Source organism: Fonsecaea erecta (genome assembly GCF_001651985.1).
Source record: "Fonsecaea erecta strain CBS 125763 chromosome Unknown Scaff4, whole genome shotgun sequence".
Lineage (NCBI taxonomy): Eukaryota > Fungi > Ascomycota > Eurotiomycetes > Chaetothyriales > Herpotrichiellaceae > Fonsecaea > Fonsecaea erecta.
The window spans coordinates 1,424,324-1,448,577 of NW_017387247.1; the positions used below are offsets into that span (position 1 = coordinate 1,424,324).

The 24,254-nt window shown below is 53.0% G+C and overlaps 6 protein-coding genes across 6 annotated transcripts; 1 reads left to right on the forward strand and 5 right to left on the reverse strand.

Annotated features, from left to right (window-relative positions):
* Positions 1 to 92: 92 nt before the first annotated feature.
* Positions 93 to 1,526, reverse strand: AYL99_05277 (hypothetical protein; the record flags this gene model as incomplete). The annotated part of the gene is made up of 1 exon (XM_018836789.1): positions 93 to 1,526. One exon carries the CDS (start codon positions 1,524 to 1,526, stop codon positions 93 to 95), a length of 1,434 nt encoding a protein of 477 aa, XP_018693642.1.
* A 1,023-nt stretch (positions 1,527 to 2,549) lies between these two features.
* Positions 2,550 to 4,432, forward strand: AYL99_05278 (hypothetical protein; the record flags this gene model as incomplete). The annotated part of the gene is made up of 2 exons (XM_018836790.1): positions 2,550 to 3,135; positions 3,219 to 4,432. The coding sequence occupies 2 exons, from the start codon at positions 2,550 to 2,552 to the stop codon at positions 4,430 to 4,432; spliced, it is 1,800 nt and encodes a 599-aa protein (XP_018693643.1).
* A 456-nt stretch (positions 4,433 to 4,888) lies between these two features.
* Positions 4,889 to 7,694, reverse strand: AYL99_05279 (hypothetical protein; the record flags this gene model as incomplete). The annotated part of the gene is made up of 2 exons (XM_018836791.1): positions 4,889 to 7,069; positions 7,128 to 7,694. 2 exons carry the CDS (start codon positions 7,692 to 7,694, stop codon positions 4,889 to 4,891), a joined length of 2,748 nt encoding a protein of 915 aa, XP_018693644.1.
* A 2,808-nt stretch (positions 7,695 to 10,502) lies between these two features.
* On the reverse strand, positions 10,503 to 11,543 carry AYL99_05280 (hypothetical protein; the record flags this gene model as incomplete). The annotated part of the gene is made up of 3 exons (XM_018836792.1): positions 10,503 to 10,849; positions 10,943 to 11,123; positions 11,205 to 11,543. The coding sequence occupies 3 exons, from the start codon at positions 11,541 to 11,543 to the stop codon at positions 10,503 to 10,505; spliced, it is 867 nt and encodes a 288-aa protein (XP_018693645.1).
* A 6,961-nt stretch (positions 11,544 to 18,504) lies between these two features.
* AYL99_05281 (hypothetical protein) lies at positions 18,505 to 18,829 on the reverse strand (the record flags this gene model as incomplete). The annotated part of the gene is made up of 2 exons (XM_018836793.1): positions 18,505 to 18,591; positions 18,710 to 18,829. 2 exons carry the CDS (start codon positions 18,827 to 18,829, stop codon positions 18,505 to 18,507), a joined length of 207 nt encoding a protein of 68 aa, XP_018693646.1.
* Positions 18,830 to 21,826: 2,997 nt separating this feature from the next.
* On the reverse strand, positions 21,827 to 24,118 carry AYL99_05282 (ATP-dependent RNA helicase DBP2; the record flags this gene model as incomplete). The annotated part of the gene is made up of 5 exons (XM_018836794.1): positions 21,827 to 22,023; positions 22,080 to 22,208; positions 22,681 to 22,788; positions 22,839 to 23,932; positions 24,066 to 24,118. The coding sequence occupies 5 exons, from the start codon at positions 24,116 to 24,118 to the stop codon at positions 21,827 to 21,829; spliced, it is 1,581 nt and encodes a 526-aa protein (XP_018693647.1).
* Between the last annotated feature and the right edge of the window lie 136 nt (positions 24,119 to 24,254).

Genomic DNA, 24,254 nt, shown 5'->3' on the forward strand with positions numbered 1-24,254 from the left:
TGATGGTACAGTCTATATAGAGTACAAAGTTCACCCTTATCTGTTGGACAGGGGGAGAGACGATTGTTGATATCGACCGGGCGAGATCACAATCATCCAGCAATTACATCCCCTCCAAAGCCGACAGGTCTCCTTCTCCCGCCGTTCTCGGGCAGGATCGTCATGACTTTGTACGCCTTGCCCATGCCCTTGGGTCCGCCTTCGACCAGTCTCCTCCACCCCATGTCAGCCTCCTGCCTTCTTTTCTCCGCCTCCTCACCCGTGTCCGGGTTCCGGTCCAACTCTCTCAGAAGCCTCTCTGCCCTCTCCTTGATCCCCAACTGCATCAACCACGCCCCTTGCTCGACCGGCCCATGAACTTCCACGCCCGGACTGGCTTCTAAAGCCGCATCTGCAAGAGCGCCAAAGTCCACGTCCGCACTGATATCGGCGTCGCCGGCGTAGACGAAAGGGGAGATGATCTTGTGTTTGCGAATCGCGCGCAGCGAGTTGACCGGCACCGTGTCCAGGGGCCCGTAGTCGATCACTAGTGCTGCCCCGGCGGGTCTTCGTGGCGGCACTTCTGCCTGAGCATGCTTGGATTTACCCTTGGAGATGGCGGAAGGGACCGCGCTGCCGCCAATGCGGCGGGCGAAGTCTTGTATATATCGAGCGCTCTCTGGTGATACCTCGATTCGCGAAGCCACTTGAGATTTGAGCGATCGATAGCGAGGTCGTTCGGGGATGACGAGTGACGAAGGAGTGCTCGCCTTTGCCAGGGTGAGTTGGAAGTCCGGCTCAGGTTCCTTGTGACTTGATGAAGTCTCGGTTTCGGAGGCGAGAAGCGCCGTAAGCTTCGGTGTCGTCGGCGCAACGAGTAGTTCTCGCCATTGTGGGAGCTTACTGGCTATGCTGGGTTTCGCGACCGGTTGGCCACTTTCGGTGAGAAGCTGGGACCTGGCATCTTCCTGTCGTGTCTCTTCGGGGTTGGGGGCGACAGACTCAAAGGCGTGGATAGGGAGAGCGTCGAAGAACTCATGGGCGATGATGAAGGGCATCCCATCACCCTCGCCGTGACTTTGGTGCGGCAGCAGTACAATGTCTTCCACCCACCTGACGGGTATTCCCTGAGTGCTGGTGGCTTCCCACCAGACATTCTTTCCCGTTTCATCGGCAACCTCCCTCATGTCCGCGTCTTCACCGCAGAGGAGGTCTTTTTGTTTCCTCCGCAGTCCCTCTCCGGCTTCTACCAGCCACACTGCCGATATAGCTTTTGCGAATGTCTTGAACTGTCCGATCGTGCGCAAAATGTCACTCATAAGTGTCCCGCGACCAGGTCCCATCTCAATGAACTGCACACCCTGGGACGGGCGCCCTTGCGCCATCCATTCCGTCATAAACCATATTCCGACGAGTTCGCCAAAGACTTGAGATATCTCGGGAGAGGTAATAAAGTCGCCGGCTGCGCCAAACTGGTCTGCATCTTCCGCGGATGGACGACTTGTAGTGTAGTACCCTCCGTCCGGGTTGGTTAGGCACTGGCGCATATAAGAGGCGATCGAAATGGGACCCGTCACCTAGGTTGCACAGCCTTGAGTTAGCGAAAACGAAACATGTCTGATGACGGAGTGGCAGAAATCCTTTACCTCAATCGCCTGTGCAATCGTCTTTGCCAGGGGGGTCGACCACTTCCGTGCAGGCACCGGGGGAGGGTTCTGATCGGCCTTTGTCGAGGCATGGCTGAAGCGCCGAGTAGTCGAAGCAGCTCTACAGTAGGTATTGCTGAGAGAGGGATGTGGTGGTCGCAGGCTAGAAGTGCATTGGCGAAGGAAGGACAAGGATGGACGAGAGCTCAATCGGTCGAATCGAAGTTGACGGGAGCCTCCATGTCGCATGACGAGTGTCCAGAGAGGCTCGGGTAGAGATGTCGAACAGGTGAAAGGGTGAGTTAACGGTGGTGCTTTGTGAGTGTCTGCCTCGTACCGAGTACATTTTTCTTTTTGGCGTTTCTCCAATGGAGCCTCACTAATTAGCCAACGGCTTGAAGATCTTTCGGCAATCTTTCTCCAGGCGTCTTCCACCTTGGCACTGTGCCTATTGCATAGCTATTGTACTAGCCTAGCCTGCCTAGCCTGCATTAGCCCTTAAACCCTTTGGAGCCAGCGACAATGGGCGCTAAGGCCCCCTGCAGCTGTCGCCGGACACCTCCGTACACACAGGACTCCATCCGTACCTACTGTACGTGGGACATGCCAGTACTTGGAACACCAGCAGGCACAACAGCTGCCCATTCACCGAATCCGGAGTACATGTCCACGCGTCTGATTCCATCACCTGATGTCTCGGCCGGCATTGGATGTGCTATGGCATCCTCGAATTTCCACCGACTCGATCACGGCTGAGCAATGATCCTGCATGGATGGAGCACCAAGGGCGTGAAGCGGAGATATCTTACACGGCGGGCGCCCTGGTTATATGCCACCAGTCTGATGATAGAGAAATCCTCTCTTCCCAACCATCCAGTGACTCAGGGTGACGGCTGAAAATGAACATAAATAACACCTGCAACCATGAGTGACCGTCGGTATCAAGTTCACTTCCTCTTCCCCAACGCCACCGTCTCGGCCTTGGGAGGCAATACCTCAGCAGATCAGAAGGCTCGGGACGCTGCGAAAAGCGAGGCTCGATCTCATGCTGCTCGTATTTCCCACTCATCTAAAGATTCTAGGCCCCTTGTTCGCAGAGTCCGGCCTCCTAAGCCATTGAGAGGTGGATCTGGGGTTGGGGGCGTCGTCGCTAGCTCTACCTCATCAGAGTCCTCCGAAACCCATGACACTGAATCCAGTCCTGGATCATCATCGGTGGGAAAGATCGAGATCGGGCTCGAAAACACCGACAGACGTGCCTCTCCCTCCACATTACCTCTTCTAAAGTTCAGGTTGAACATCAGCACGGGCAGAAACCAGCATCCGCTCTTGCCTCCAGATCCTGAGCAAGGCGACGATGACAATGAGGACATTGAGGACGCAAAGAGGAGGACTAGAGCGGCTTCGGTTCCCATTAAACTGCCCAAGGACATCAGCAAAAGCTCTCTAGATCCCTTTGCGCGTGCAGCACTCGAGCTCTCTGTCCCAGATCAGCATCTGCTGCATTTGTGTACGTCGTGAATTCTCCTTGTGGTCGATAATACGCTCCCAGAGACGACTCTTCTAAAGACCCTGGACTGACCCGAACCACAGACTTGACCACGGTTCCAGACCAGATATATGGGTCGACCACGGGCATCGTGGCGAGCACTGCCCGACATAGCACTGTCGAGGTGGTGGCCACGAACGAAATAGTGGTCTTGTGGCTGCTGCTCGTCATCGAGTCCCAGATCGTGAGCTTCCAGCCGACGAAGAAAGACAGGCAGCTGTCGATTCTGACGCGGAGGTCCTTGGTGTACAGGTTGATGCATGCTCGACTGACCAAACAGGAGAGCTCGCTCATGGACGACTACGTCCTGGCAGTCGCCATAGCAGGGGGCTGTGAGCATCGAATGGGAAACGCCAAAAGCGCACAGTATCACGTCAGGGCAGCAAGAAAACTCCTAAACCTGAGAGGTGGCGTACAGTCTGTCCGACGCATCACCTATCCGTTGGGACTGATGGTTGTCAACGTCTTTGTAGAGAATGGCGTCGACGGGCTTTGGAAGACTCACTCTGACCTCCAAAAGCAGCTGACCAGGATATCGCAGTGGCTACGAGATGTCCAGCTTTGGAACTTCAATCTTAGATCCAACTCGTCAAACCCCTTCCGTCAAGCGCACAATCAACACTTGAAGTCGGACTTTGATCCTGATGCGGATGAGAACGAGGCCTCAAGCACCGACGCCTTGAGCCGGCGTGCTCGTGCCTTCGCCCCCAAGACCGCCTTGTTCGACTACGTCGATCTGCCAGCAGGCGAACTGGACGATGCACCGTGCAGGTTCTACCTGGGCGCTCTCTTCGCCATCAACACCGCGCTCTGGGCGTTCCAAGACAGCGATCGAACCACCATCGCCTACCTGGACGGCTTGACCACCGCCGTGGAGATGAGTGCGCCATCCAATCTCGCCCTTCGCGCCGGTGGCGCCAAGCTCCCGTCCCTGCTCTTGATCCTGATGATCGCGCACAATGCTGCTGCCGCCGCTGACGTAGTCGGAGGTTGGCCTGAAGAAGCCGCGGGCGCGCACACGGTCTTCCACGTCGAAGAGGTCTTCGAATTCGTCGAGATGATGATGATGGCGGGCGCCACGTCCAGGACGGGCATGCTGAAAGCCCTGTCGTCGTGGTTGACCACCGGCATCGCCAACTCTAGCGACCTCGCCTTCGTGAACAATTCAAAGCTTGACATCTGGGCCGGGGAGGTGGAGGACAGGTGGCTTTCGAATACGCCCAATTCGACAGCGACGAAGCGTGCAAATGGTCGTTGAATGCAAAACTGTGGTGAGACTATCCCCGTTGCCTTTGCTTGGCAGTGTTCGCTTTAACAACAACAACAACAACAATGGCTGGCATGGCGGGAGTCCTTAGAACGAAGAAGCAAAAAACCAAAAGCACAAGGCAAATCTGGTGGGTTTTTGGGGGCACCATTTCAGATGTCCCATTCCTCCTCGGTATGGGTGAGTATACGAGTACAGTTCTATATATCTAAAAAAAGGGGGGAGTGGGAGGAGAGATTCTTATCCGCATGCCAATATCCTGCCTCTGTTCTGAGGTTGCGCCTTTTCCCATCATCCAACCATAGGATATCTGGGTGTGCAGCAGCAATCATTTACCTCCCACGCCCTTGTCGCTGCGACAGCACCACCTCGCCCTGCCTCTCTAGAGCTCTGACAGGTATATATATCGTACATAAAAGGATACAGTGAGTGTGCAAGTGTGAACAGCTAGGGTCCCAACTCCACCATGCCGGCCCTTTCAGATCTGCCCTGCTCTTTCAACATGTCCTCAAACCCGCCTCCCCAGCCCCTGTACATCTCGCGCTCTTTGCTCCTCTCCCTGGCTTCCTGAGCTCTGGCTTCCCTTTTCTCCCGTCTCATCTCCTTGATCTCCATTTGCCTCGTCTTCCACACCGGCGCCTTTCGCGAAGATCCCGTCGACGCGGGGTCCTTTCTCCGTCGCGTCCGCTCGCTCTGCTGCCGCTGCTCCCTCAGCACGCTGCTGGGGAACTGTGCGCGGATTTGTTCTTCTTTGATCAGTTCCAGTTTCTGCCGTCGCGAGAGGCCCCGTTCTTCCTGGGACTTGACGGATTTGGCGTGGGCAGCCTTGATGTCGTTCATGAGTTTGGAGCGTGGACTGGTGGGAGCCATGCCAGCGTCGTCAAAGTCCTCATCCGCGACCTCATTGCCTGCCACCTCAGGGTCCTCGGCCAGGGTATCAGTGTCTTCCTCGTGCTTGTCTCTATTTCTGCTGATGAACGGACGACCCCTTTCGTTTACACGCCGTGCCTTCAGCTCCCCGGGTCCTCTGGGATCCGCAACCACATTCGCAACCCTGGATACAAAGGCCGACAACTTGCGTTTCTGCAGCCAGCACTGATCCAGAACGGTCTTATCCAAAGGCCCCATTCCGTTATCCTCCAATCGCTCGTTGACCATAATGATCTTGTCAATCGCACTGATCATGGTACGCAACAACTCGACCAGTTCGCCAATGTTTTCAGTCACGCTATACGGCGTAATCTGGCGCTTCTCGAGTAACTTCTTGACTCTGATCGTACGTCCTTTCATGGCAGCTTGTTGTTCCAATTCCACCAAGTGGGATTTGATTAGTTGCCTGACATTGACCACGTCGGGGCCAAGGCGTCGCAGCGCTCTCAACGTGTGGTTTTTACTGGGATCTCGCTCGAAATCCAAGTCTCCGTTCCTGGTCTTCTCGAGCGGGCCCGCGCCAATGCCTTTGGTGGTCGCCATGGCAACTTCCAAATACATCCGGAGGACTTTGGGGGAGAACCTGAGCTTCTGACCTTGAGGCTCTCCTGTCGGGTCATCTGTCAAGTTTTGGGTGCTTTCTTGCATCAAATCCATGATCCGGCTAGCCGTCTCGAACACGTTCGGATTCTTCTTGTCTCGGAGACAAGTGCTCATGGCGATGACGAATGTCCCCCGAACCATAAGTTTGTCTCGCACATCATCGGGTCGTGGTGCTCGAAGAAGATCTAAGGCCGCTCGACTTGCACGGGAAACCCGAAGCAGGCGGAGGAAAGCCATAATGTTCTGGTGATCAGGCACGATTTGGTACGGGCCATCTGCAGATGTGAGCAATTCCCAATAGTATTTGCCCAGCTTCAGCTTCCGAAGCGCGGTAGTTGTCTCCATGAGCATTGAGAGGGTATTGTTACCAGGGGTGGCATACACAGATGAGATCGCCGTGCTGGGCTGCCTTGAGGACGTGTGCGAGCGGATTTCTTTCGTTGCTGGAACATCGAGGAAGGCCGGCGGATCGTGCTCAGCTGTGGTTTCCGATCCCTCCCCTTCCTCCGTCCCATCTGCCGCCTCGGTGCTTGAAGCCTCGGGCATTTCCCCTATGTTCATGGCTTGTTGTACAAGATTTAGGACATCCAAGTGAGCATTCCGGTTGCTTGAGAGCATCAACAGTCTTCCCATGGCACAGACCAAAGCCTCGTCTAGGTGAAGATCCCCTCTTCTCCATCGTGCGGTGATATCGAACCACAGCTTCCGAGCGTCATCAATCACCTGGTCAAAGATTGGCTGGGGATCAAAACCAGGCCCCTCTCTACCCCCTCGATCTATAGCTCTTTTTTGGGCTTCGCTATTCAGGGCCTGCAGTATGGTAGTGAAAGTAACGTGGTCTGGAGCGCCGGGTCCACGTTCAGGAAGCCTCCCAGCAATTCTCCATATAGCATCAATGTCGTACGCGCGTGCGCATACGCTGATGATAGCATTCGTATGGATGGTCGTCGGAGTGACAGCCGAGTTGGCAGCGGAGATGGAGTCATATACAGTCAACGCCTGCTGAACAGCGTTCGGCTTTCTGACGTTGTCACGATAGCCTCTCAGCATAATCGTGTAGGTATGAGAGTCGGGTTTATGGCCACGCTTTTTCATCTGCGGGAACGAAGCAAGTCAGTCAAGAGCAGCATTGTGGCGGGGAGCCGAGCCCTACCTCATTGTAGACCTTCCACGCCTCACCTGGAGACTCCTGACCCATCAGCCAGTCTATGATATGGTTCCAACTGACAACATTGTCCACCCCCTTGCCGTTTTGAGTCCTTTCACTAGCACGGACCAACTCTAGAGCAGCCTGCAGATTATGGTCCCGGAGTTTTTCGACGACGCCTTGAGCCAGTTTCAGGGGATCCACCAAATATCTGGCTTCTTTTTCCATAGCCTTCTTCAGATATGTTTCCCGATCAGAGGGTTCCAGACGCTGTAACCAGTTACGTTCCCGTGCTTGAGCATCTTTAGCCAAGAGCTTTGCACGAGCGTTCGACGGCTTGGCCTTGATCGGTGGATTTTTGCGTTCTTCTTTCAGGGCTTTGAAGAGCTCGTTGCGGTGATGGCCCTTCCTGAGGGATTGTAGAGTTGCATGAGTGCGAGAGAAGGCGACCGTGGAATTGATCGCGAGTTCGAACGACTGCCCAGACAATGGAGATGGGAAGTGTGCAGAGGGAGCGGCGCTGCTTCCGAGCGAGAAAAGTGCCCGACGGAGACAGGCATCGCAGGTAAACATCAGAAGAAAGAGCCAAAGGGGGCGACGACGAGAGAACCAAAAACAAGAGAAAAGAGCGAATGCTGTCCTCAATTACGACGGAGTATCCATGGAGACTGCGCATGGGAATCAAGTGCCAAGTGCCCTTGGACAGAGTTTCGAAAAATTTCAAGTCGGGAAACTTAGCCGATGACAATACAATACGTCATAGGAGGACGTACCTCAAAGGAATATGGAGAGTCTTTGTCAAAATTGGGTAATATCTCGTTTTGTATGTACCCAGTACCTTGAATCCCTCAGGCGTAGACCCAACACGATTCAGACATAGCGGTCACGGGCCAGCTCTCCATATCAAGGCATGTGGGCGACAGGGGTAAATGAATCCCAGCAATGCCTCCGAAGCAATCCGCCTTGAACCGACTTCGGAAAGGAGGAGATAATAAGCCAGGCGCGTGGTCTCCATCTGAGGGCGCACACTTCACGATTCCCTCGTATTCTTCTAGCCTTCCACCACGGTAGATCTTGGTAGGGCTGACGTCTGGGGTTCGATCTATGAGTACTAGGTACCTTTGGTCTGCCTCTCCGAATCTGTCAGCGTCACACCGTTTCATGGTCTTGGTCAGACAACGTGGCATTACGCCAACCAGGCGCCATGCAGGAGGAATAGCCGGTCTCTGGAGAGGGTACTTTGCTCGAACGCTGTACCCTGCTTCGCTCAGCTCCTCTCGCTGAGGGGGAAATCCAGTTAAAGTTTGTAGGGTATCTGCCATTCACCCACACCAGTGGGAACTTTGTTCATGCACACCACGGAGTTGGATTCCGTGCATGGCCGGTCACTCAGCCCAGTCTTCTGTAACCCGGAATTTGTGTCATATTACTCCTGTGCCTTTGCGCCTCATGAATCTCTTCCTCGTCCGGGCAAGAGGCCGAATTCCGAGTATCCCGAGAACAAAGAGTGAGGATATCAGCCGTAACGATAACGGTTCAGCTGAAAGGGCGGCGTCAATTGACGGAGAAAGCCTCGGTTCTGTTGCACCGAACGTTTCCAGGCTCAATTCCCATGGAAGAAAATGCCGAACAGAAGACGTTCTTTGCCACGGTCTGGGTTGAAGACCCTAGAGTTAAGTGGGTTAGACAATCAGATGTCCATTGCGAAGGCGGCAAAGGGATTTTCTGGTTCAGGCTGGCAGGAGCTAGGGCACCCTTAAGTGTTCATTGTGCAGTGCTAACACCTAGCGTGGAACAAGGCCTTTGGGATTTGGATGGAGGTGAACCACAGTGTCGGAATCTGGATGTAGTAATGGATTGGATGAGGTTTGTTGGATAGGACGACGCAGGCACGCCTGTGACATTGTCAAGGCCCAGGAAACTAGCAGTAGTGTGTTGGCCATTGACCATTCAGCTAGCTCCCCGAGCGAACAACATTAGGCCCCTCAAGGCCTAAAGCAGGTCCCCCTCGCTCCCCTCGACACCCCCCATTTCCGCCCCCCTGGGCCCCAGCTCTGAAGCTTCTGAGCCCTAGTACAGGCGCCGTCGCGGGCGTTGGCGGTCACGCCGGTGCTTGGAAAGCGCAGAGACTTCGGTGGTTACGCAACGCTTACACCAGTGAATTTCGTGCATGCTGTCGGCCTCAGCCTAGACTTCAACGGCCAGCCCATTTCGGACGCCATCTTAGTTCCCTCGCAGTAGTTGATCCGCAATGCTGTGTAACAATGTGACTGCATACTAAAATTCGAACCAGGGAATTCCCCAGGTTTTGTCCTCTTTTTGCCATGTGTTCTTTTGCCCACGCTTTGGAAAATCCACCAGTTGGTAGGACAGCCTAAGATCGCGCCAACAACACCACCTGAATCCCTGGCCCAACTTAATTCTCACGACACTTGCACAAGTGTCTCTTCTGATTTCGAGTTGTTGTATCAACAATGTTTGCACGCATCTTCCAGAGGATCGTGATTTTTTGTTCGAAGGAACCAACGGAAAGAAAAAAGATCATTTCGGACAATATACTGAACCAAAGGACTATTGCCAAAACGAAATCACTGTTTATTCGCCATAATCACTTGTTCTCAAATGGATCTCTGGTCTGCCTTCTGTTTAAGCATAAGCAGCAAGACCAACCCCTTGTTCTAATAACGAGTTCCGGCCGCAGCACCAACTGACCGGAGCGCAAGTCATATCCTGTCTGACCCTGGGTACCATCAATGTACAGGAACGGGGGCTCAAGGTACCAGACTTCCAAACCCAACAGCAATTGGACAAATTCCCTTGCTCTACCTTGTTGGATTCTCGCACGCATCGACAATCCATGCTGTTGACTGTGTTTCCTTCGGCTTCCTCCTTGCAAAAGCCCTTCGAAGTTGGTGTAGCCTGTAAAGAGAGAAAAATTCCCCTGCTCTCATAAATGCACTGGTCCTCTTCAAAAATGCATGCAGTCGGCCAATCGATCATAACGTTCATCACCCTGAAAAAGACGCGTTTTGCTGTGCAAATGGTGATAAACCCTCAAACGGGTGAAAAAGAAACAGGAAAACGAGAACAGAGAGAAGGAAACTCATGAGTGTCGGAACGCGCCAGCCAATGTGACAAACTCCTCCCAGCATGCTCTTCATCACGATACTTTTGGCGTGATCCGCGTTTACTCTTCCATTATCTCCTCCACTCCCACCTAGGGTATCTCGGGTAAAAATGAGGTGCTGCATCATCCCATGAGTGCGCTTGCAGCTCCTGGCATTACATGCTTGTGCCGCGCACTAGCAAAGCTGAGTGATCACTTCGTGCCGAGGACGCACCACAAGTCAAGAAGCCAAGCTGCTTGGTCATGGACGTGTTCTAGTATTGACGTTGCTGGTAAACCTGGCCTTGCTGCGCATAAGGCGAATTCGGGTAATTGGGATAGCTGTTCATCTGCGTGCTGCCTTGCGGATAGACCATACCGGCTTGCGGCTGTCCGTATTGTCCTTGAGCATGTCCATCTGCGGATTGATAGCCGATGGGTGGGAGCGAGGGTCGAGTTCCATTCTGCTGATAGCCTTGACCCGGGACGGCATGGGCCTCGCCCGGTGGACCGTCAACCTGATTAGCTTGGGCAGCAACTCTTTGACGCTCTTCTTCTGCCTTGCGCGCGTTTTCCTCTTCCTTCTTACGGGCCTTCCACTCCTTGCGGATTTCTTTGAACTCTGTGCGAAAAGGATCAGTCGAGCCAATCAACACCATTATGGTCTTATTGAAAATATGGTAGGAAGAACAGGGATTGTCAGCGCGGAACTCACCTTCTGGAGTTCTCTTGGTTCCATGCGACTGCATCGTCACGTGGGCATTCAGGTGGTTGAGTGTTCCATACGCCTTTTCGCACCCATTCCAACCGCATTTGTACATTCGCTCAATTTCTTCATACCTACGGCGCGGTCGCTTATGCTGCTGCGCACCGGGGATAGGGACAAAGGAGTAAACCTGTGCGCGCCACTTTGTTAAAAAAACAATTTATCCCATCTCAGGGGCCACAAGAGGATATAGAGGTGGTACACAACGTACCTGGCCCGAACGCGATGCAGCCGAAGTTTGAGGCGGCCCTTGGACACCTGGTCCAGGATGAGGATACGGTGCCGGCATGCCATGTTGTGGTGGATAACCGCCCCATTGCTCGTGCGGTGGTCGCTGCGGCATGTAAGGCGGGTGCTGAGGCTGGTACGCATGTTGCATATCCTGTCCTGGCGGATAAGGCGAATAGGGAGGGTAGGTCGGGCTGGCTTGCGAAATCGAGGGATCTATAGGCACATCCGAGTTAGACCTCACATGGTGGGAGCTTGTGGTTGGATTGCCATTGGGCGCTCCTTCTGGCAGGGACTTTGACGGACTTGTTGGTTGTGCCATTGTTCCAACAGCACCTGGATGGTGCGGCGCCTGAGGGTACTGGCTGTAGCGCAGATGCTCTGGAGGGAATCCCGACGAACGCGCCGACGACGGAGTCAGACCGTAATCCGACTGTGGTGTGTTGTTGCTCGAGATAGTAGCTGAGCGCGGGTCTTGCGTGGCGTAGGTCGCGACAGACGACTGATCTATTGACACAGAGTTCTTCTCAGAGCTTGCTCCTGGAAAAGATGATGGTTCGTTGACTGCTAACCTGACTGCGCGTACTCTGATCCACCCCTGTCCATCAAAGGTGTTGCTCGTTGCCTTCCGCCCACGTGAAGGAGCGCGGTTGGTAGGTAAGGTGGTGAATGATGTGGTAGGAAAGTCACTGGCGTATAATGTGACTGACCCGAGAGAAAGGTTGTGGATGACAGTTGGTCGCTCAAAAGTAAAGGACCAGTCCACACGTTGGACGGACAGGCGACGATACGACTGAAGCAATCCTTAGGCCACAGACCGGCGTATTCTTTATTTTGAAGGCTTTCTAGACGAGAGTGCCCAAGAAAGCGGCCAAACCTCAACCGGCCGCGGTGGAGAGCAGGTTGTAACAAGTCGTCTTAGATGGGGTTGGGTCGGGAGCGACAAGCGCCTTTTTGCAGGAGAGAACGGGCACCAGATCGGTGCTGCTGCTGCCAGCGCTCGAGAACACAAAAGGGACGGGTTGATCTTGACCAGGGGCAGCTCAACGTATCGTTCGAGCCGAGGGGCGAAGATGGGTCGGAAAAGAGGGCTTTAGCACGATCCTCACTGCGCTAGTTGCAAGCTTGAACTGAATGAAGAGTAGCCGTTACTGCCTCGAGCTGGTGCGGGCCCTTAAGGACTAATAAAGAATTCGCGATCAAAGGGCAGACGGGCCAAACTCTTGCAAAGAATCGGGGAGGTTCTGATAGGTTTTGCCTTTGGCCCCAGGATCATCCCCTGTTCTATGTAGCAGTTGAGTGGGTGGCTCTTTTTGCCTTTGAGCGTTGTGTCTGCTTTTGCTCTCCAACCACAGCGGTTATTCTTCCCAGGTGACGTGACAGGGTAGTGTCTCCTCTTTTTTGCTTTTCTTGTTGATTGACAACTTGCGCCGGACTACCGTCTCAACTGGGAGCTTGTGTCCGCGGAGGGGAGTATGATCAGAGGTGTCGGGTGGGTGACCGACTTCCTGGAGTGGACCCAGGGCTCCCAGGGTGGAAGGCTTTTCACCCGACGCCCTGCCAATAGCGCTGCGGTTGGTAATAGGTGGGAGGAATATGCAGGACGGGGGTGAGTTTTGTGCCTTGACTTCGTCTCTTCTCGTGCGAGCGCTGTGACGCAGGGAGGTGAAGCTGACCCTGGTCGATAGCGAGCAGGCTGCACCCAGCGCTGTGGCAGGTTTAACCCACCGGCAGATGGCGAGGCCGAGAAGGAAATAAGGTTTCGAGGTCGACTTTAGAGTGGAGTTTAGAGGGAAATTCTGGTGATAGTGCGAAGCTTCGAGCGCCCACTAGTGTCAAGAAGTGATGGCGCGAAGTGCGGTAACTAGCTCTGAGGCAGGGGAATCAGTGGAGTGTCGAACTTGGATGTTGTGAAAGCAGGTCCACAAGTCACTCGCAGCGTCCAATCGCTCACTGAGGAGCGCCAAGGATGACTTTGTTGTGTTTTTCCTTTTCTTGCTACGGTGTCTAGGCGACGCGTGACATGAGGGAAGAGTGCTTCGGAAGGAGGACTGTGGTTTGTGGCGACGGACAAGACCTGGGTGATGTGGCCTCCGGGGTGGGTGAGAGGTGAGAAGTCAGATGGTGGTTGTTGATTCCCAAAAATTGGGGGTCGTGGCGGGTTGGCTGCTGAGTGGCTTCTTGTTGCGCTTGGGACTGGGGTTTGGGTCGGGCTGGAAGCCAAAAGGGTAACGAGCGTGCGTTGGTGGACTCCCAGGTGTTACAGGGCACGTTCGATTGGTGGACCAGAGAGAGTGTCAAGACGAGGGACCGAGTACCGTGGGAATCCTGCTCAGTAATGGCAAGCATCTGCGGCCCCAGGGTTCCAAGATTAAGAGAGAGGGCGGTCACGCTGTGCTGTGGTCACTGAACACTGAGGGTGAATAATGATGCAGAACGCACCAGCTACGGCATCGGCCGTGATTGGACCGAATGAGTGGAGGAGGGGGCAGAAACAGAAGTGCAACATGCAAAGATGGCTGGTCACCGACCGGGGACGCTTCCTACGGTGGCCAGACAAGTTGACTGCGCCGAAAGTTTCTGGGTGGAGCAGGAGCACGCAGTACGGAGAAAGACGGGACAGGATAGGCTCTCCAGCGAGGATGAAAGGGTTGAAGGATGGGGTCGCGATGATGTGGTTAGGTGGAGAATGAGGTTGTGATGGCCAGCGACTCCAAAGGTTAATGACTGACGAGATTGCCTCGTGCTTTACCGTTGGAACAAATTAGTGGGCATCCTGATTCGCCCGAGGGACCAGCTGTGGGAGCGGTGGTGATTTGCAGAAGCCCCAGCAGTAGCCGACAACCCGACCACTATACCGAGGGACAAAGGAGCCCCCTAGGGGGCCGTGCGACAACTGGAAATAGGAAGAGGAAGGAGAGCCAAGGAGCCAGCAGTTTGGGTGCGGAGCACAGGAATCTGGCACGGGGGCTTGTACCTAAGTTAGCAAGGGCCTAGGGTCCTAAGCACTCACTACCAGGTCTACTACTGAAGCCTACTTGCCGCCCAGAGACCTAAAAAGCACCCCCCAAACAAGGCCTATAATTACTCGCGGTTTACAAGCACCGGTACTGCTGGCGGTGCGATCAACAGCCTTTGTTGTGCCCGGAGGTCATTCAATTTTTCCTTTTTCCCACCTTTTTGGCTGCCGGAGTTGCGCCTCCCTCTCTTGCGCCAATCAATCACTTATTATTCCCCATGTCTCACACAGTTGTCCCGTGGTCACCGGAGTATTTCTCCAACTTGGAAGGGGTGAGGTGTGAGCAACAAATCCGCAAAGTGGGCAGCACACCATGCCACCAACGCACAGGTTGCATTGCCACTACGCCTGTTGCAGTCTAGGGCCCGCTTGGCCAACCTGAACCCTTCCCTGCCTATCTCGATTCCTAGCCTGCGCTCCAAACGAGAACTCGCTTCTCCAAAGTGCCACACATTGTTCAGTCCTCTGAAAGGTTGTCTTTCCCTCTCTCTTTCTTTTGCCCCAAGGCGGTCTGTTCCATACCAATCAAAAATCCCCTGAGTTGCATCCTCCGAGACCACGCCCCCGACTGCAGCATCAGGCCTTGCCCGGTTTATTGGATACGGAGAACCCGGTTCGCCGCCCCCCATGCCATGATCCTTCCCTTGTCGTGCTGCTCCTCCACCGCACTGAATCATTATTGTTACAAAGATGGCAACCTACAGGAAGTTACCAGGTGACAAGTGACGGCCCTGCAAGGTTCGGCCTTTCACACCACCTTCCGTGAAAACTCCAACAGAAAGCCGTTGCCCCCTTTCGAAATACCACCACAGCGCAAGATCAACTTATCAAAAGAGAAAATACAAGCGATTACTACTCTGGACCCTGACCTGCATCTCCCGCGTCTCGTGATCCTTTGTCTTGCGTTCACAATGCTGCAAACAGAAAGCTCTGATGACGGCCGGTTTGGGTTTCTTTGGACATTGAGAAAACGTTTGGGCCTCGCAAAATCGGTATATCCGTGTTGTTTAGATCTCGGTGTAGACTAACTAATTACCACGGAGCTAGGCAACTCCAACTGCGGCGCCTGCCCTTCCTGAAAGGAGCGAATTCTCTAGGCTCCTTAGCCTCACTTCCCCAGGATGCCTAAGAAGCCGACTTACGCCAATTATGCCTGGAGACCCTGCTACTCCTACTGTTTAGCGTGCAGATTGAGCTTTGACCTCTTCCCCGATGACCTTGGGTGTTGCCCGTTGACTACCATGATCACTGAGCAAAATGATAGATCCAGCTCGCCACATACCCAAGCCTCACCTACAAGTTGACGATCTGAGGCGGCAGGATTCCGTACACCGCCCGTGCTGGGAATGATTCAAGGCCCATGCGACAATACTCCCATGCTTGTGGTGGGTCCCATTTATGGGCAGAATAGTCCGTACCGTCGGCACAAGCAAATCCCTGCAATGCCTGTCGGAGGTGACTCGAAAGATTCCCGTTGGTGCCGTTGACGTGGGATGCCGCCACGCTTCAGATGTCACATTCCTTCTGTCATTTGAGTTTGCTCAATTATCTTGCTGGTGGAACTCATCGTCTGGGGTTGCCCGTTATCATTGACATACTTACAAAACACCCACCCAATGTGAGGTCTACATCGAGGTGACGTCCTCTGACATAGGTCCCCAGCGAAGTTTGGAAAGTATGACAAATCCCCTACTCTTTTGGTAACCATCATCACACTCGAATTCGTCTCAGCATGAAGGCAGCGCTGCAAGATCTCGATGCGATCCTGGTGTTCTTTTTCCTGGCCATCACCGTAAGAAACGGGTCAACCGCCATGTCTTAGTTGGGCAGAAAGACTCCTGGTGGAAAACTTGACCATACTCTTTTGATATGGGGTCGATCACTCTGATGGTATCATCTGCACTTGGGAAAGGGGGAGAACGCCCTTAAACGTTCTGGGCCCCTATGCTGTTGGCGATATTCTATTGTAGTTAGCCTTCTTGCCATCTCTAGGGTGACTGGCACTGGGTCAGCCTCGTGAAGCCAGTCTGCGGAGCGGACCTGCACCAGAGTCTTCGATATGTACAAGTACGACCCTTTGGACGCGAACATTGGTTGTCGGTATGTTCTCCTTCCTTCGATTGGCAAGTAGACACCGCATGACCTAGCGTCGCATCGAGCAGCAAGCCCGACAATGACCAGCTCTTGTCCTCGAAGCAGACGGTGAGATGAGGTCGGACGACATGGGCACTCTCGAAAACTTTGCGAGTCCGCGACATCCGTTCTCACTTCCCGTAGTGTCAAGAGAGCCGCTTACAGATTAGAGAGAAAGAGTGCAAGGTTGGCAAGCGCCAGTTAGAAGAGCTTTACAGGAACTTTGACCTTGCCGCTTCGGTCGAGCTCACCACAAGTTGTCAACAAAGATCTTCTAAACAAAACACGGGAAATTGTTGCAACGGCTGATGATGATGATCGCTTTCGACCGAGTACCTGCAGGTGAGAGACAATACCTTGTAAGGTCAAGTGCTCTGTCGACTTGAACGGACATCCAGCTTCCCGATGGCTCGCACACACTACGATTCGTGGAAAGTTGATGAGAGGCTGTCTAGACCCCAACCTCTTGCATATGCAGGTTACTGCACTATCACTGCAATCACCCCAAACCAGAAGCCAACATGGTCGTTCTAATGCAAAGATCAGGGCAAAAACAAGCGAGGGCGACGGCTTGCTCTGAGTATGGAGTATATGCTACCGACATTTGGAACTCGCCTCCTGACGAAGCAGCAGGACCAGGGTTCGCCTCTGCTGCTCACAAGAAATCACCCATGCGGAAAGTGGACTCAAGATGTGACAATCGCTTCTATATTGGCACACGAGCAGACATTCCACTAGGAGGAGCCCCATGGTAGCCCTTTCCAGCAACTGTTTCTGGATCCCGCCACAGAGTCCAACTCTCGTGGGGTGCCACCCTTGCCCATATTTCGACTTACGCAGTAAGGCGAAGCGCTTGGTGGGACAATTCCACGCACCCAACTAGCTGCAAACTCAAGTCCAGACCTGGTGCGCTGACCACCAGGCGAGCAGCCGTCTCAAACGCTCCGATTTTCGGCTAGCACTTCTGATAGTGTGTTCGTTAGGAATTTACCGGTCTCTCCGTACCTGCATAACAAACACTGGTGCTGCTGGCTACTCCCGGCCTCTTCCATCCACGAGGTACAGCAAGAATTATCGGAAGTGAGCCTACCAGAGGCAATATCAATGACCTCGAGGTGATGTTGTCTCCTGATAAGCTTTTGGTTGCGTCTTGCTGAGCAGCCGAAGGTGCAGGATGTCGGACAACTCGGAACCGTGGTACTGGAACCTCCCAGGCCAAGTTCAAAAGGAGGCAGGGAAGCAGGGAGAGAAAAGAGGCCCGTGCTTCTGGAAAGCTAAAGCTCGGGGTTGCTCGCAGGTGATTCGACGCCAATGCAGACCCGTTTACCCACCTGGTGGACAACCACGAAACTGATACGTTCTGTTTCGTCACACAGCATACTCGGTACTCGTAGACACCTCTGTGTCAACACGACTGACATCTCCAACAAGTACGAGGTAGAGTCGACAGAGCCCGAAAGAGAGGATGCGAATGGCGAACCAGGAAGCTGATACGCGGCACTTTGGTGAGAGACCCCGGCTCCACTGGGCCCTCCGTCTTTCGGGGACCACAGTCAAAGCATCTCATCCTCGCCACAGACCTCTTCAGTCCTGGATGTGCTGTCATCCTGCGACCAGCCCAGTGGTCAAACTCGGCAAAACAAGGATACTGACCATGTGGTGCTTTTGTTTTGCCTTGCCGGTCACCTAGACCCCTGGCACTTCCCATCACAGGGAGAAAAAAGTAGGTGGTGGCTTGATATAGCCATGGTTCCACAGTCATGAGAAGGCATCTACCCACTGTACTCGAAGACGAAGATACACCGCCGATCTTCAGCGACGCCCACCAGCACCCTTGGCATTCGCTTTCTCTTTGATTTAGTGGGTTTGTGCGGAGAAATTTTCTCTACCCTTGGGCGATCTGGCTAGTTACGAGTAGTTCTGCGATCAGAGCTTGTGGTCGCTTGCTCGGGTGCTCTCCGATTCAAATTGGTTCCTCCCACCAGGGAGATCGTTTCCAGGCTGCTTGATGAAGAAATTGGACGTTCATGTCCCCACCTCCCGCAAACACTCGTGCAGAAGAGTGAAAGAAACCGCCTGCTCCGCATTCAGATGTGTGTGACTCGATACTTACTGAGAGGTACAGTACCTGTTACGGCGTAGCCTTTGCGAACCATTCGTGACCTGCAAGCTTGCAGCCCGACATAGGGAAGAGGATTGATGCCATCCACCTTGCATCCTGCAAAGTGATTAACAGCTACATGAACGCAAACCTGCGTCTAACTTCACAAAGGAAGTGTATGGATAGAGGTGAATGCTGCAGTTGGTGGGACGCCCCAGAAACGATCGCGACTTACCTCGTACTGCTCCTGCATTCGTTCAACGGCCTGACAGCGGATTTGAGCGCCCACCGACTCCCTGAAAACGGCTTGTAGTTTCTGAAAGTTTAATGCTAATAGCCCGGCGTGATGAGACATGGTGCAGATATCTTTCATCCCGCCTCAAAATTAAGCGAAAAGGGGCACAAGAGCAAAATCGTGAGCTCAAACATCACCCTCAATTGGGAATAGAGGGTATTGGACCGGATGATGCGACTTCTCAGCCTTATCTCACGGGCTGCTGTCAAGCTATATTGACTCCAAAGCTTTAACCAGATTGCGAGCACTACCCTGTCGAAAGTCGAATGTCTTGAGAGGTGAGCCTCCACGGCTAGAGGTACCAGATTCACAGATTGGAATCTACCTCAACTCAGTTGATTCTCATGGTCACTACTGGGACAACCGGCACATGTCGATCATTACAATCTTCTGGAGACGGCGTAATCTCCCGAGTTTGCACTGTGAGACGATCTGGTGGGATGTTGCAATTGAGAGCCTCAACTACGGAAAGACCCTCCGACTTTAGGCTGGGCCATTTGCAAAAGGGGTAGCCGCTAGCAAGATCCCTCTGTGGCTTTAATGAACGAAACAGTCTAGTTACATGAGGATGTGCAATTACCTTGGCTGCTGCTTCAAAGGGAAAGGTAGGGAGAAGGTTGGTACTCCGAACCGCTTTCAGAAGACTACGCCATGCCCTTCAGGTCCAGAGAACACCTGGTGCTTGACACCCATGGGCCATCTACACGAGCTGCCAAACATACCCGTGGGACCACAACCTGCCGATAGGGTCATTTACAGCTTGAATGCACTCAAACATTGTACCTGCACATCGAAGTTCGGGCACACATCGAATGCGGCCAAAAGATATAGGTAAGGACTCCAGACACCTACCAGAGGTAGGGACGAATCGGTGCTGTCCTCATCACTTCGCCAGGTAGCTGGAGAATGCTCTTGCTCTAATGTGAATCTCTCGGCACCCCTCGGGCACTCCCCAAGCTGGAGTGAGTGTCGCACCACTAACCCACTGACCAGTGCATTTACTCGCAGCACAACCCCTTTTACCCAAACGTTCGTTACCTCAACGTCTTGAGCTGTGTTGTTTGAGCATCTGTCTTGGACCGGTGTATCCTCCTGAGAGCCCGATCCTAGTGAGCTTGCAATATGAAACCTCCAAACCAATTTCTACCTCTCCGTCAGCAACTAATGCGCGTCGTGTTACTGTGGATCCCATGATCCCAAGAACAACCGCGTATCGTCCTAGGGAAGAGTAGATAGGGGTTCTTGAGCACCACAAGGGCAACAAGACCTCGTCTGCCAAGCATGCAGGAGTATTGAGGATATCGATAGAGAAGTTCACCCACAACAACCACAATGTCAATACTAAGGAACCCCGTCTGAGGGACTGTTTATCCCAGAATGCTGCGTCAATCCTGCGGAAAGATCACGACTAACATAGTCTGTGCCCCTGACAGGGCACACCACGTCGTCCCCAACGCTTCCACCACTGACTGCTCATTCTAGGGTAAGATGTAGGTCAGAAGCGTTCACTATGGTGATGGCTATGTACATAATATTCATGCCCATTGCCTCCCTTCTCTTTGCGCCCATGAAGTCCATCCGGTGGTCTTCCGGATTGAGACAGATCTGACAAGGTTGGACCTTGGAATGCATTCTTTGCAGACATCACAAACCAACTTACCAATAAGCCAGATAAGGCAACATATGGCAGAGAGGTAGAAAGACAACCTACTGAGCAATCCTGAGGGTACTTTGTACATTGCTACAAGTGTGCAAGACCGGTGTTGTCGTTGTCCGTGTCACGATATAGTCCGAATTGAGGATAAGTATTATTGTATTGTTGTACGGGTACCACCGTATTAGAGTTCAATATATACAATACATACTTACGACATATATCCGCCCACATTATCCTACAATCTTCTTCGCCGTAAGTTCTGTTGTCTTTTGCTGGCAAAGTCCAATAAATAGTCATAGTCGTGCAGCACATCACGAACGAAGAAAAAAACCCCAATTCAGCTGGCTGGCTGGCTGGCTGGCACCCTGGCTTTCTGGACGCCCATGCAACCCACTCCCTGGACACCTCGTTCCTGACCCAACACTACCCGGGAAGGCAGGAAGCAAGTGGGCAAGCAAGCAAGTACGTGCCTTTTTCACTTCGTCTTGCCCGCTGCATCACGAGATGAAGGAGACGACGGTACGCTACCACCAAAAGACGAGGCATGAGAAAAGAAAGGCATGCAAGTTTCAAGAGACCAACAAAAGGCTTGAAGAGCGGGAGGGGGGAAATATCTATCATCGACATGCTCATGTCGCGTCCAGAATGTGGCAGCCAGGACATCAAGAGGGAAACCAAAGGAAATGCAGCCGAGAGACTATCGGATTCTCCTTCGGCGATGCCGTTGGCATGAATCTGCTGTGATCGCAGTTGGATATATCTCCATATTTATTCGCACACTCATGCATGTTGGACTCTGCTTCAGAGTCCAAATCACTCCCCCATCTTCGGCCTGAGTCAATATCAACTCCCCACAACTGGAAACTGGTATGCCAGGATCCTCTCGCCAATCACGATTGCACGTCATTGATTGTACACTCAAGCTATGTAGCAAGTAATCTCTATGTCTATTGTGTTTTGGACCAATGATCACAATGCTGCACACTTGTGCCGAATTCATGCCTTCTGTATCACATCTGTTCCCCATCGACATCGGGAACGAGCATGCGAATCCTTGTAGACATCAGCTCTATCACCATTTTGCTCAAATCTCCTGCTCGGAGAGCCCAACGGCTCGCGCGGCCCTCCAAATCCCATGGAATACATAAAACCTGCCGGCCGAGGTAAAAAGGCTACCCACAGCTCTTGTAAAAGACACAGTCTATCTTTCCCTCGACTGTGCTCCTTGACGCCCGAACCTGACATAGCAGCAATGCATAAAACAAGTCTATTGTCTCTTGAACGGTGAAGGAAAGGTGTATGAGTGACAAGACTTGCGAGGTGATTGAACGTGTAGTCGTCGTTCTCACCGTTTCAATGCCGTCTTGATTTCGACTGATTTGATTCGTTCGACCGACGCTTTACCATCTGGACCGGCCAAGAGGTGCAGCATTGGAGGCAGTGAAGCCGCCACGGCCGCCGCGGTGGCCACCACGACCATACCCACGGCCACCACCGCCGCCGCCTCCAGAATAGCGAGCCATTTCTGCAAGACGAGGATCGATGCTTTGCTTCGACTCCTGCAGAACGGAAACGAGGTCACGAGCTTGCTTGGCATCTGGAAAAAAGGTCAGCGATTTGAAATATACTAAGACGGGGACACCAAAGACATACTGTCGGTTGTGAAAAGTGTGATGGCTGTGCCCTTTTTGCCAGCTCGACCTGTTCTGCCGATACGGTGAACATAATCCTCAGAGTTGTTGGGATAGTCATAGTTCAACACGTGAGTGATATCTCGAACATCTTCAAGTATAGGTTAGCAACTCAGTCATTGGTGGTCTTACGAGGCGCCGGGGACCATATGTGGTCGTGTGAGCGGAGGTGCATGTCACTCTCTGAAGCTCGGAGCATTATCCTTTTGGGTGACAAATGTCCATGTCCGGGAGATCGGCAAGCGTCTACGGTCCTTGAAGGTAAGAGATCCTGGATTTGCAGTTTGATCTGGTCAAGTAAATGTGTCCGACAACCTACTCGTGTTGGACAAAGCAGATGTAGAGATGTCAGGAAGCAAAGTCCCGGCAAACTGCAACAGATCCAGGATTTCCGGAGGAAGGACCGAGGAGAACACAAAAGCCAGGACAAGTTACGCAACGCAGAGCGTAACAAGCGGGAGGAGAGCGGCACCATTCCACACGACGGCAATGGTAAGAAATACAAGAAACAAAATATAATAGGGAAAGGGGTGGGGGAGAAGGGGATTGCTGTTTGTTCATACCGATACCACGGGATGCGACATCCGTAGCGACCATGATTGGGCTCTTGCCAGTCTTGAATTCGTTTAGAACCCAGTCACGTTCATTCTGTTGCTTGTCGCCATGAATAGCTGTTTAAACCATTAGTTTACGATCTTGAAAAGGGTGGAGGAAAACTCACAAAGTGCTGGCCATCCATCTTGGCGCAAGAATCGAGTGATTTCGTCAGCTACGCGTTTGGTGCCGGTGAAGATGAGGACTTTGTTGTTGCGATCTTCCATGATCTGCTCGAGATGCTTGATCATGCGATCTCTCTTTTCGAATTCCGACACAACTTCGACAATCTGGGTGATTCGGTGATTTGCCGACAGATCCATTGAGCCGATGTTGACCTGAATGAAATCGTTCAGGTAATCCGAGGCCAATTGTCGGACTTCCTTGGGCCACGTTGCAGACCACATACAAGTTTGTCGGTCGGGACGAATTTGGCCAATGATCTTGCGGATTTGAGGCTCGAAACCCATATCGAGCATACGATCTGCTTCATCAAGGACCAAGTAAGTGACACGGCGCAAGTTTGTCTTTCCAGATTCGAGCATGTCAATGAGGCGGCCAGGAGTAGCGATGCACACTTCCACACCCCTAGCAAGGTCGCGGATCTGACCACCCTTGGGAACGCCGCCGTAGACACAAGTGTTTCTGATCCGAGAGGATTTGCCAAATTTGGTGATTTCTTGCTGAATTTGAACAGCCAGTTCTCGGGTAGGGGCAAGGACCAGGACAATGGGGCCATCACCAGGAGCAAGGAGTGGCTGAGCGTTGATGTGCACGATGGCGGGAAGGCAGTAGGTCAAGGTCTTGCCAGACCCGGTCTCAGCGATACCAACGACATCCCGGCCAGAAAGAGCCATAGGCCAGCCTTGCGATTGAATTGGAGTGGGTTTGGTGAAGCCCTGTGCCTTGACTTCAGACATGACATAGCTGGGAAATCCGGCTTCATCAAATGTCTCAACTGGCCGTGGAACGTTGCGGCCCTGAACTGTAATCTCATTTTTTCTGCGGAACTCATCGACATCGCGCTGTGACCTGGCTGTGACGATCGGATCCTCCTTGTAGAACGATTTTTCGAATTTTGGGAGGTTGTTCAAATCCCAATTTGGTTGCTTCAAGCCTGCGCCCAGATTGGACATCTTGTCCCCGCCTCCGCCAGAATATCCGTTGGATCCGCCGTAGCCGTTCGTGTAGCCATTGGAATAGCCGTTACCGCCGCCGTAACTGCGAGATTGTTAGTTATGATCAAGCAAATCGATAAAGATAAGAGCCTGAGCCAGTCCATGCTGAATGTCGTGGGAAGAGCGGAGAAAAGCTGGGACGCAGGCAACGACGAAATTGAGCGATTCTCACATACCCGTTAGAATAACCGGCATCTCTTGATGATCCGTAACCGCCGCCGTAAGACATGATGGGCGCCGAAATCCGTCACCTGTCTGTAAAATCAAGAAATGTGAGAGAAAGGTGGTGAGGATTAACAGAGCAGAGTCAGATCCTCCTTTAGATGGGGTGAAAGCGTGAGAAGAGGTGTGAGACAGAAAAAAGC